The sequence below is a fragment of the Balaenoptera musculus genome, chromosome 8, assembly GCF_009873245.2.
Source record: "Balaenoptera musculus isolate JJ_BM4_2016_0621 chromosome 8, mBalMus1.pri.v3, whole genome shotgun sequence".
Classification (NCBI taxonomy): domain Eukaryota; kingdom Metazoa; phylum Chordata; class Mammalia; order Artiodactyla; family Balaenopteridae; genus Balaenoptera; species Balaenoptera musculus.
Genome location: NC_045792.1, coordinates 79,788,220 through 79,800,108, shown reverse-complemented (window position 1 = coordinate 79,800,108; position 11,889 = coordinate 79,788,220). Strand labels below are relative to the sequence as shown.

Here is an 11,889-nt window from a genome sequence, read left to right as displayed (position 1 = left end):
GGGAAAATCGTGTTTTATTATGTTTGGATAGTCGTTATATAATTGCCTGGTATTAGGGAATTGGCTGGTTTGTTGTTGGACAGTGCCTATTGGGTTTAGATGGTTCTTTTTTGAAGTATGCAGTTTACTGGTCAGAAGCCTTCAAAAATAAAGTACTTTATTACAAGAGCTTTAAACTGAGTAGGATTAAGATGAAGAAAATTACTCTCTTTCCAATGCATTAGATAAGATACAGAAAGAATTCCATTAATTCAGGTTTAACATGAGAAATACAGCAGATATAAAGTTATTTTTTAATATAGGTAGAGAATGGGAAATAGCAACAAGATTAAGGAAAATGTAAAAGGGCCATGATTCATATTCAGAGGTTTTTTACTAGTTCTTCTCATGAATGTGACAGTTGGCAATTACTTTAAAAGTCTGAATTTTTTAGGTAGATCAACTTCATGTTTGGAAAGATTTATTTCGGATGGGGAGTTATCGTAAGATGCATTATAACTTTACTGACTAGATGAAAAACGCTGAGTAGGTCTCTATTAAATAACGGTAATGATAGTAAAAAAAAAAATAGTACCACATCTCATATCCATTGCCTTTTTCTCCTTGCAATGACCTAGTGAGTACCGACTCCCTTCATCAGATCTCATTTCAATTATCACTTCCTCAGGGAGACCTTCAAACACATTGATTAGGTCAAATCCCCTTCTCCCTGCCTACTGTCCTCACCCTCATGATAAGCTTTTAAAGCATCATGCTTCTCTCCTTGTAGGAGTCAGCAAAGTTGCAACTTTACATTTATTTGTGCATTTCTTTGACAAATGTCTATCTTTCCATTAAAGTATAAGCTGCCCAAGGACACAGACTGGTTTAGCTCTCTGATTAGTCACCAGCCTCTAGGACAGTGCCAGACAAGCAAGAGGTACTCAATGCTTATTTGTTTATTGAATTATGAATGAATAACCAGGCAAGGCAACTGTGAGATTAATGTCATATTACAAAGTAGTTAATAAACTCAAAAACTCCAGTTAGCTAACCCAAGGTAACACAGTCATTTAGTAACAGAGTTGGGTGGGACTCAACCCCTTGTCCTACTTTCTTTTCCCAATGTGTCTTATCAGAAAAACTATAACCAAAGCATTACGACTCAAATCAGTACAAGTATAAACTAACTAACCAAATTTGTTTTCCATCAGAGTAGTAAAATAAATCAAGTGACCATCAGCAATATTCTAGGTGAATGATTATTTGCAAAGTAAACGTAAACATCATTCAACCAAATGAAAATATCTCCTCAGAAAATTTATATTTATTTTTTAAAAGAGAGGAGAAAAGGATTGTATTTTATAAAGTCTGCATCTGCTTAGGTGTAAAGAGCAGACACTTCCTAAAATAGGTAGATCAGATAAATAAGAACAGGGTTTTGATTTTCTTTGCTGTTCTTTAAACAATAACATACATGTTTAGTTTTTTTTTTTTTTAAAGACTTCTGCGGTAGATTAGTTCTTTTGTTGTTGTTGTTGTTTATTTATTTATGGCTGTGTTGGGTCTTCGTTTCTGTGCGAGGGCTTTCTCTAGTTGTGGCAAGTGGGGGCCACTCTTCATCGCGGTGCGCGGGCCTCTCACTGTCGCGGCCTCTCTTGTTGCGGAGCACAGGCTCCAGGTGCGCAGGCTCAGTAATTGTGGCTCACGGGCCTAGTTGCTCCGCGGCATGTGGGATCTTCCCAGACCAGGGCTCGAACCCGTGTCCCCTGCATTAGCAGGCAGATTCTCAACCACTGCGCCACCAGGGAAGCCCCACATGTTTAGTTTTGATCACTTGATCTAACAGACAAGAAAATCATGACACAGAAAAGAGAATTAAATTGCATGAAGCTTGTGTCAGGGCTTGTATTAATTTGCTAGTTTGCTTGGGCTGCTGTAACAAATGCTACAGACTACGTGGCTTAAACAGAAATTTATTTTCTCACTGTTCTGGAGGCTAGGAGTCCAAGATCAAGGTGTCAACAGGGTTTATTTTTTCTGAACCTCTCTCCTTGGCTTGTAGATGGCCATCTTCCCCATGTTGTTTTCACATGGTCCTTCCTCCGTGTGTGTCTGTGTCAAAGACAAAGAAAGAATCTTGAAAATAGTAAGAGAAAAGTGACTCATCATGTACTGGGGAGTATTAATAAGATTAACAGCTAACTCCTCATCAGAAGCTATGAAGGCCAGAAGGCAGTGGAATAACATACAAACTGCTTTAAAAAAAAAAACCCAAATTTTAAATTATAAGAAAATTCGATGAGCAATTCTATGTCAAAAAATTAGATAACCTAGATGAAATGGGAAGTTTTCTAGAAAGATACAAGGTACCAAAATTCTCACCATAAATTTTGAAGTCCTTTATGTTCTTGTCCATACATAGTAGTCTCATCTATCATCATATCCCCTTTAGCTTACTATACCTCAATTAGCCTGACTCTCATTCAGTTCCTAGCATCATGGAGTACACAGTGCTCTATTCCTTTAACTTGTTGATTGTTCCATTTTATCTTCGAGGACTCACTTTAAATGCTATTTCTGCAAAGACAATTTCTTGAACTCCTTATAAGTAACTACTCATTAATGTAATACTATCTGCTTTACCAAAGATAATTTCCTTCATGATACCTTTCCCTCAGATATATACTTGGTAGGTTCTAATCTAGTTTCCAATCAGTTCTATGTTCAAATAACTATGTCCAAACTTCTTTCCTAGATAAAATTCTCAAGGCTGATTTGGGTCTTTGTTTCTGAGCTCCCAGGGCAATATATCTCAACTTAATAGTACATATCTTGAGACCAGATGAAATTAAAAATTTGGGTGGGAAGGCCACACACCCTTAAATCTGATCTTCACTCCAGAGTAGTGTATAAATCAGACACTGCCACTCAAAACCTCTTTAGATCTCATGTATTACAGTTGGGGTTTTGAAGCAGGATTTTTTAGATGACCTAAATTTGAGATTCTCAATATTCCCTTATTGTCTGACAACTGTCCAGTTATTTCAGGATTTATCTTTATTTTTCTTGATCATAGGAGGAAGTAAAAGCCAATTTACATGATTATTCTGAGTCTTTCCAATGACATCCCCTAGAACAGAGTTTCTAAACCACAGCATTGCTGACATTTTAGATCAGATAATTATGTACTGAAAGGGTCTATCCTACACATTATTAGATGTTTAGGAGCATTTCTGGCCTCTACCAACTACAAGCCTGTAGAATCACCTTCATCTCCAGTTACAACAAACAAAATGTCTCTAGACATTGCCAAATGTCCCAGGGGTACAAAGTCACCCCCAACTGAGAACTGAAACAACAGGCCCACCCTATGCCTTCAAGTTATCACAGGCAGTATGTTTACCAAATATTTGTTCAAATTTATAACATGGGCCTCCATTTTTCGAACCTCAAAAAAAGGTTTCTTGACTGCCTAACACAGAGTCAGAGTTTCTTGACTGCCTAACACATTACTGAAAGGTCAATATCACCTATTTTAAATATTTGTTATAAATGGCACCACATTTCAAGTTTATGTGGAATCATAACTGCAGAATTAGTTTCTGTACAATAATTCTAGATTCAGAATAAACAAATACAAACATTTGTATATTGTGGCAAAATCCAATTTAAATTCATTTCTTACATGTAAAAATACAATTCTGGTATTTGGTGGGTAGCCTTCTATGTGGGATTTTAGAAACCCCAGCTGCTTTCAATGTGTGGTTCTGTCACTTTTAACACATAGCTTCAAGAGTCACCATGTTTATGTGTTTCAAGTCATAAGCAAAAGAACATGGAGTATTATAAAAAGGAGGGTGTTACGGGCTAGACTGGGATACAAGGAAATAGGTTTGATGATTACTCTCAGTGTCTGCTACTTTTACTCATCATTGTTATATCCTCTCATTGTACCTTTTACTTTTTTTCTTCATGCCATTCATCATAATTATAATAAACTAAATATTTGAGCAGCTATTAGTTTAGTATCCAACTTGCCTCAGGGGCAGTACACTCCATAAAGACCAGAACTAGGCCATCTTATTTGATGCTGTATCTCCAGATCTAGCAAAGTTCTGGGCATTTAGTACTTTCTCAATAAAGCTTTGTTAAATGAATGAATAAAAGAATAAATCAATAGATGAATTAATATCATAGATATGGTACTTGATTTAAATATAGTCTAGTACATCTTCACAATAGTGTATTATTCTTTGCCAGACACAGATCTGGACATTGGTCAACAAGAGATAATGCCTGCAGAACAGCAGAATATCCTAATGAGGGACGGTAAGGATGGTGATGCAAGAAGCAAGCAAAACTTAGAATTCAGTGCAATAGTCAAGAGCTTTCTCTCCTGATTACATGATCTCATGCTAACCCTGCTTAGTTGGAGTACTTACAGCTGGTTCTGATCTCCACCTTACGGTGAGGAGAAAAAGGGCTCTTTAGCTTCCAGGGCCCAGGTTTTACTGATCGTGCTGGATCCTGAGGCTCCTTCTGCTGCCTGAGATGGTTAATTATATGTGTCAACTTGGCTGGGCCATGGTACCAAGATATGTGATCAGACATTATTCTGGATGTTTCTGTGATGCTGTGTTTGAATGAGATTAGCATTTAAAATGGGAGACTTTATGGTGGTCCGATTGCCCTGTGTAACATGGCTGGCCTCATCCAATCAGTTGAAGACCTAAATAAAACCAAAGACTGACCACACCTAAACGGAAGGGAATTCTGTAGCAGAGGATCTTCAGACTTAAACTGCAGCCTTGGGTCTTCTTTGGGCCTCCAGTTTGCCCCGCTCACCCTTCATTTATTGGACTTGCCAAGCCTCCATAATCATGTGAGCCAATTACAAAAAATAAATCATACAATATCCTATTGGTTCTGTTTGGTGGTAAAGTCAAACACACTGCTTATGTAGAGTGTAATACACTCTAATACACTGATTCCAGACTTCACTCTAAATAACAGTATTGCCCTTATACTTTACAAGAATACCTACTTTCAAAGAGTTTGCATAGAGTTGCACTCATGTCTGAAATGGAAAGTGGCCTCTAAAATTATAGGTATTAGATTACACTTATCTATTCCCAAATTTTTTTACTTTACTTGGTTTTAAGCCCCTTGAGGGCAAACACTATATTATATCCATCTTGTTTTCCTAGCATCCAGCCCATAGTAGAAGATTTTTTAAAGTGTGCTGAATTAAATAAATAGATGAATGAATGGCTCAATAATTATGTGCTAAAATATAGGTCTCAGTATGGATTAAATTAAATGAGATCAAGAATATAAAGCATTTATCAAAATGCCTGGCCATAGCAAGAGTGCATCTAACATTAAGTTTCTGGTTTTTGTTTGTGTATGTCAGAGATATAATTTCCTTCATTTCCATAGTTTTCTATTTTAACATCTTTATTGAAGTATGATTGCTTTACATCATTGTGTTAGTTTCTACTGTATAAAAAAGTAAATCAGCTATACTTATACTTATATCACCATATCCCCACCCTCTGGCATCTCCCTCCCACCCTTCCAATCCCACCCCTCTAGGTGGTCACAAAGCACCGAGCTGATCTCCCTGTGCTATGCGGCTGCTTCCCACAAGCTATCCATTTTACATTTGGTAGTGTGCATATGTCAATGCCACTCTCTCACTTTGTCCCAGCTTACCCTTCCCACTCCCCGTGTCCTTAAGTCCACTCTCTACGTCTGAGTCTTTATTCCTGTCATGCCCGTAGGTTCTTCAGAACCATATTTTTTTTACATTCCATATACATGCATTAGCATACAGTATTTGTTTTTCTCTTTCTGACTTACTTCACTCTGTATGGCAGACTCTAGGTCCAACCACCTCACTACAAATAACTCAATTTCATTTCTTTTTATGGTTGAGTAATATACAATTGTACATATGTGCCACATCATCTTTATCCATTCATCTGTCGATGGACACTTAGGTTGCTTACATGTCCTGGCTATTGTAAATAGTGCTGCAATGAACGTTGTGAGACATGACTCTTTTTGAGTTATGGTTTCCTGAGGGTATGTGCCCAGTAGTGGGATTGCTGGGTCATATGATAGTTCTATTTTTAGGTTTTTAAGGAACCTCAATAGTGTTCTCCATAGTGGCTATATCAATTTACATTACAACCAAGGTGCAAGAGGGTTCCCTTTTCTCCACACCCTTTCCAGCATTTTTTGTTTGTAGATTTTTTGATGATGGCCATTCTGACTGGCGTGAGGTGATACCTCATTGTAGTTTTGATTTGAATTTCTCTAATGATTAATGATGTTGAGCATTCTTCCATGTGTTTGTTGGCAATCTGTATAACTTCTTTGGAGAAATGTTGATTTAGGTGTTCTGCCCGTTTTTGGATTGGGTTGTTTGTTTTTGATATTGAGCTGCACGAGCTGCTTGTATATTTTAGAACTAATCCTTTGTCAGTTGCTACATTTGCAAATATTTTCTCCCATTCTGAGGCTGTCTTTTTGTCTTGTTTATGGTTTCCTTTGCTGTGTAAAAGCTTTTAAGTTTCATTAGGTCCCATTTGTTTATTTTTGTTTTTATTTCCATCTCTCTAGGACGTGGGTCAAAGAGGATCTTGCTGTGATTTATGTCATAGAGTGTTCTACCTATGTTTTCCTCTAAGAGTTTTACAGTGTCTGGCCTTACATTTAGGTCTTTAATCCATTTTGAGTTTTTTCTGTGTATGGTGTTAGGAAGTGTTCTAATTTCATCTTTTTATATGTAGCTGTCCAGTTTTCCCAGCACCACATATTGAAGAGGCTGTCTTTTCTCTATTGTATATTCTTGCCTCCTTTATCAAAAATAAGGTGACCAGATGTGCGTGGCTTTATCTCTGGGCTTTCTATCCTGTTCCATTGATCTATATTTCTGTTTTTGTGCCAGTACCATACTGTCTTGATTACTGTACTTTGTAGTATAGTCTGAAGTCAGGGAGCCTGATTCCTCCAGCTCCGTTTTTCTTTCTCAAGATTGCTTTGGCTATTCGGGGTCTTTTGTGTTTCCATACAAACTGTGAAATATTTTGTTCTAGTTCTGGGGAAAATGTCATTGGTAGTTTGATAGGGATTGCACTGGATCTGTAGATTGCTGTGGGAGGTATAGTCATTTTCACAATGTTGATTCTGCCAATCCAAGGACATGGTATATCTCTCCATTTGTTTGTATCATCTTTAAATTCTTTCGTCAGTATCTTAAAGTTTTCTGCATACAGGTCTTTTGTCTCCTTAGGTAGGTTTATTCCTAGGGATTTTATTCTTTTTTTTGTTGTTGCAATGGTAAATGGGAGTGGTTCCTTAATTTCCCTTACAAATTTTTCATCATTAGTATATAGGAATGCAAGAGATTTCTGTGCATTAATTTGGTATCCTGCTACTTTACCAAATTCATTGATTAGCTCTAGTAGTTTTCTGGTGGCATCTTTAGGATTCTCTAGGTATTGTATCATGTCATTGGCAAACAGTGACAGTTGTACTTCTTCATTTCTGATTTGGATTCCTTTTATTTCTTTTTCTTCTCTGATTGCTGTGGCTAAAACTTACAAAACTATGTTGAATAATAGTGGTGAGAGTGGGCAACCTTGTCTTGTTCCTGTTCTTAGAGGAAATGGCTTCAGTTTTTCACCATTGAGAACGATGTTGGCTGTGGGTTTGTCATATATGGCCTTTATTATGTTGAAGTAAGTTCCCTCTATGCCTACCTTCTGGAGAGTTTTAATTATAAATGGGCATTGAATTTTGTCAAAAGCTTTTTCTGCATCTATTGAGATGATCATATGGTTTTTTTATCCTTCAATTTGTTAATATGGTGTATCCTTCAATTTGTTAATATGGTGTATCACATTGATTGATTTGCATATTTTGAAGAATCCTTGCAATCCTGGGATAAACCCCACTTAATCATGGTGTATGATCCTTTTAATGTGCTGTTGGATTCTGTTTGCTAGTATTTTGTTGAGGATTTTTGCATCTATGTTCATCAGTGATATTGGTCTGTAGTTTTCTTTTTCTGTGACATCTTTGTCTGGTTTTGTATCAGGGTGATGGTGGCCTTATAGAATGGGTTTGGGAGTGTTCCTCTCTCTGCTGTATTTTGGAAGAGTTTGAGAAGCATAGGTGTTAGCTCTTCTCTAAATGTTTGATAGAATTTGCCTGTGAAGCCATCTGGTCCTGGGTTTTTGTTTGGTAGAAGATTTTTAATCACAGTTTCAATTTCAGTGCTTGTCCTTGGTCTATTTATATTTTCTATTTCCTCCTGGTTCAGTCTCGGGAGGTTGTGCTTTTCTAAGAATTTGTCCATTTCTTCCAGGTTGTCCATTTTATTGGCATATAGTTGCTTGTAGTAATGTCTCATGATCCTTTTTATTTCTGCAGTGTCAGTTGTTACTTCTCCTTTTTCATTTCTAATTCTGTTGATTTGAATCTTCTTCCTTTTTTTCTTGATGAGTCTGGCTAATGGTTTATCAATTTTATTTATCTTCTCAAAGAACAAGCTTTTAGTTTTATTCATCTTTGCTATCATTTCCTTCATTTCTTTTTCATTGATTTCTGATCTAATATTTATGATTTCTTTCCTTCTGCTAACTTTAGGGTTCTTTTGTTCTTTTTCTCTAATTGCTTTAGGTGTAACTTTAGGTTGTTTATTTGAGATTTTTCTTGTTTCTTGAGATAAGATTGTAATGCTATAAACTTCCCTCTTAGAACTGCTTTTGCTGCATCCCATAGGTTTTGGGTTGTCATGTTTTCATCTTCATTTGTTTCTAGGTATTTTTTTATTTCCTCTTTGATTTCTTCAGGGATCTCTTGGTTATTTAGCAGCATATTGTTTAGCATCCATGTGTTTTTATTTTTTACAGCTTTTTTTCCTGTAATTGATATCTAGTCTCATAGCATTGTGGTTGGAAAAGCTACTTGATATGATTTCAATTTTCTTAAATTTACCAATGCTTGATTTTTGAACCAAGATATGATCTATCCTGAAGAATTTTCCATAAGCACTTGAGAAGAAAGTGTATTCTGTTGTTTTTGGATGGAATGTCCTATAAATATCAATTAACTCCATCTTGTTTAATGTTTCATTTAAAGTTTGTGTTTCCTTATTTATTCTCTGTTCGGTTGATCTGTCCATTGGTGAAAGTGGGGTGTTAAAGTCCCCCACTATTATTGTGTTACTGTCGATTTCCCCTTTTATGGCTGTTAGCATTTGCTTTATGTATTGAGGTGCTCCTAGGTGCTCCTAGGGTGCATAAATGTTTACAATTGTTATATCTTCTTCTTGGATTGATCCCTCAATCATTCTGTAGTGTCCTTCTTTGTCTCTTGTAATAGTCTTTATTTTAAAGTCTATTTTGTCTGATATGAGAATTGCTACTCCAGCTTTCTTTCGATTTCCATTTGCATGGGCTATCTTTTTCCATCCCCTCACTTTCAGTCTGTATGTGTCCCCAGGTCTGAAGTGGGTCTCTTGTAGACAGCATATATACGGGTCTTGTTTTTGTACCCATTCAGCCTGTCTATGTATTTTGGTTGGAGCATTTAATGCATCTACATTTAAGGTAATTATAGATATGTATGTTCCTATTACCATTTTCTTAATTGCTTTGGGTTTGTTTTTGTAGGTCTTTTCCTTCTCTTGTGTTTCTTGCCTAGTGAAGTTCCTTTAACATTTGTTGTAAAGCTGGTTTGGTGGTGCTAAATTCTCTTAACTTTTGCTTGTCTGTAAAGCTTTTAATTTCTCTGTCAAATCTGAATGAGATCCTTGCTAGGTAGAGTAATCTTGGCTGTAGGTTTTTCCCTTTCATCACTTTAAATATGTCCTGCCACTCCCTTCTGGCTTGCAGAGTTTCTGATGAAAGATCAGCTCTTAACCTTATGGGTATTCCCTTGTATGTTATTTGTTGCTTTTTCCTTGCTGCTTTCAATATTTTTTCTTTGTACTTAATTTTTTATAGTTTGATTAATATGTGTCTTGCCGTGTTAGTTCTTGGATTTATCTTGTATGGGACTCTCTGCACTTCCTGGGCTTGATTGAGTATTTCCTTTCCCATATTAGGGAAGTTTTCAAGTATAATCTCTTCAAATATTTTCTCAGTCCCTTTCTTTTTCTCTTCTTCTTCTGAGACCCCTATAATTTGAATGTTGGTGCATTTAATTTTGTCCCAAGGTCTCTGAGACTGTCCTCAATTCTTTTCATTCTTTTTTGTTTATTCTGCTCTGTAGTGGTTATTTCCACTATTTTATCTTACAGGTCACTTATCCATTCTTCTGCCTCAGTTATTCTGCTATTGATTCCTTCTAGAGAATTTTTCATTTCATTTCTTGTGTTGTTCATCGTTGATTGTGTGCTCTTTAGTTCTTCTAGGTCCTTATTAAATGTTTCTTGTATTTTCTCCAATCTATTTCCAGATTTTGGATCATCTTTACTATCATTACTCTGAATTATTTTTCAGGTAGTCTGCCTATTTCCTCCTCATTTCTTTGGTCAAGTGGGTTTTTACCTTGCTCCTTCATCTGCTGTGTATTTCTCTGTCTTCTCATTTCGCTTAACTTACTGTGTTTGGGGTCTTCTTTTTGCAGGCTGCAGGTTAGTAGTTCCCATTTTTTTGGTGTCTGCCCCCAGTGGGTAAGGTTGGTTCAGTGCGTTGTGTAGGCTTCCTGGTGGAGGGGACTGATGCCTGTGTTCTGGTGGATGAGGCTGGATCTTGTCTTTCTGGTGGGCAGGGCCACCTCTGGTGGTTTGTTTTAGGGTGTCTGTGAACTTAGTATGATTTTAGGCAGCCTCTCTGCTAATGCGTGGGGTTGTGTTCCTGTCTTGCTAGTTGTTTGGCATGGGGTGTCCAGCACTAGACCTTGCTGGTCGTTCAGTGGAGCTGGGTCTTAGCGTTGAGATGGAGATCTCTGGGAGAGCTCTAGCCAACTGATATTATGTGGGGCCAGGAGGTCTCTGGTGGTCCAATGTCCTGAACTTGGCTCTCCCACCTCAGAGGCTCAGGCCTGACACCAGGCCTGAGCATCAAGACCCTGTCAGCCACATGGTTTAGAAGGAAAGGGAGAAAAGAATGAAAGAAACAAAGAAAAAAAATAAAATAAAATAAATTAAATTTTTAAAATAAAAAATAATTTTTAATATTAAAATAAAAAAATAAAAATAGTAATAAAAAAAAGAGAGCAACCAAACCAATAAACAAATCCACCAATGATAATAAGCACTAAAAACTAAACTAAGATAAACATATAAATCAGAAACTTGTCAGTCGCATACAGCAGACCTCAAGTCTACAGTTGCTCCCAAAATCCACCACCTCAATTTTAGGATGATTTGTTGTCTATTCAGGTATTCCACAGATGCAGGGTACATCAAGTTGATTGTGGAGATTTAGTCCACTGCTTCTGAGGCTGCACAGAGAAATTTCCCTTTCTCTCCTTTGTTCTCACAGCTCCTGGGGTTCAGCTTTGGATTTGGTCCCACCCCTGAATGTAGGTCGCCCTCTGGCATCTGTTCTTTGCCCAGACAGTAGCTGGTTAAAGGAGCGGGTGAATAGGTGTCTCTGCCTCACTCAAGCTGGGGGGAGAGAGGGGTATGGAATGCAGGGCGAGCCTATGGCGGCAGGGGCCAGCATGATGTTGCAACAGCCTGAGGTGCGCCGTGTGTTCTCCCAGGGAAGTTGTCCCTGGATCACGGGACCCTGGTAGTGGCAGGCTGCACAGGCTCCTGGGAGGGGAGGGGTGGATAGTCACCTGTGCTTGCACACAGGCTTCTTGGTGGCTGCAGCAGCAGCGTCAGCATTTCATGTCTGTCTCTGGTGTCCGCACTGACAGCCATGGCTGGTCCCCATCTCA

At 37.6% G+C, this 11,889-nt stretch overlaps 1 protein-coding gene across 2 annotated transcripts in view; it reads right to left on the bottom strand.

Annotated features, from left to right (window-relative positions):
- Positions 1 to 2,019: 2,019 nt before the first annotated feature.
- METTL15 (methyltransferase like 15) overlaps positions 2,020 to 11,889 on the bottom strand; it is a 370,942-nt gene continuing 361,072 nt past the window's right edge. Inside the window, exon 6 of one of the 2 annotated variants that reach the window (XM_036861552.1) lies at positions 2,020 to 2,094. In XM_036861552.1, coding sequence (XP_036717447.1) covers positions 2,069 to 2,094 — 26 coding nt within the window. In that variant the 3' untranslated portion in view covers positions 2,020 to 2,068. The remainder of the gene's footprint in view (positions 2,095 to 11,889) is intronic. The other variant, XM_036861553.1, reaches the window with a different exon arrangement.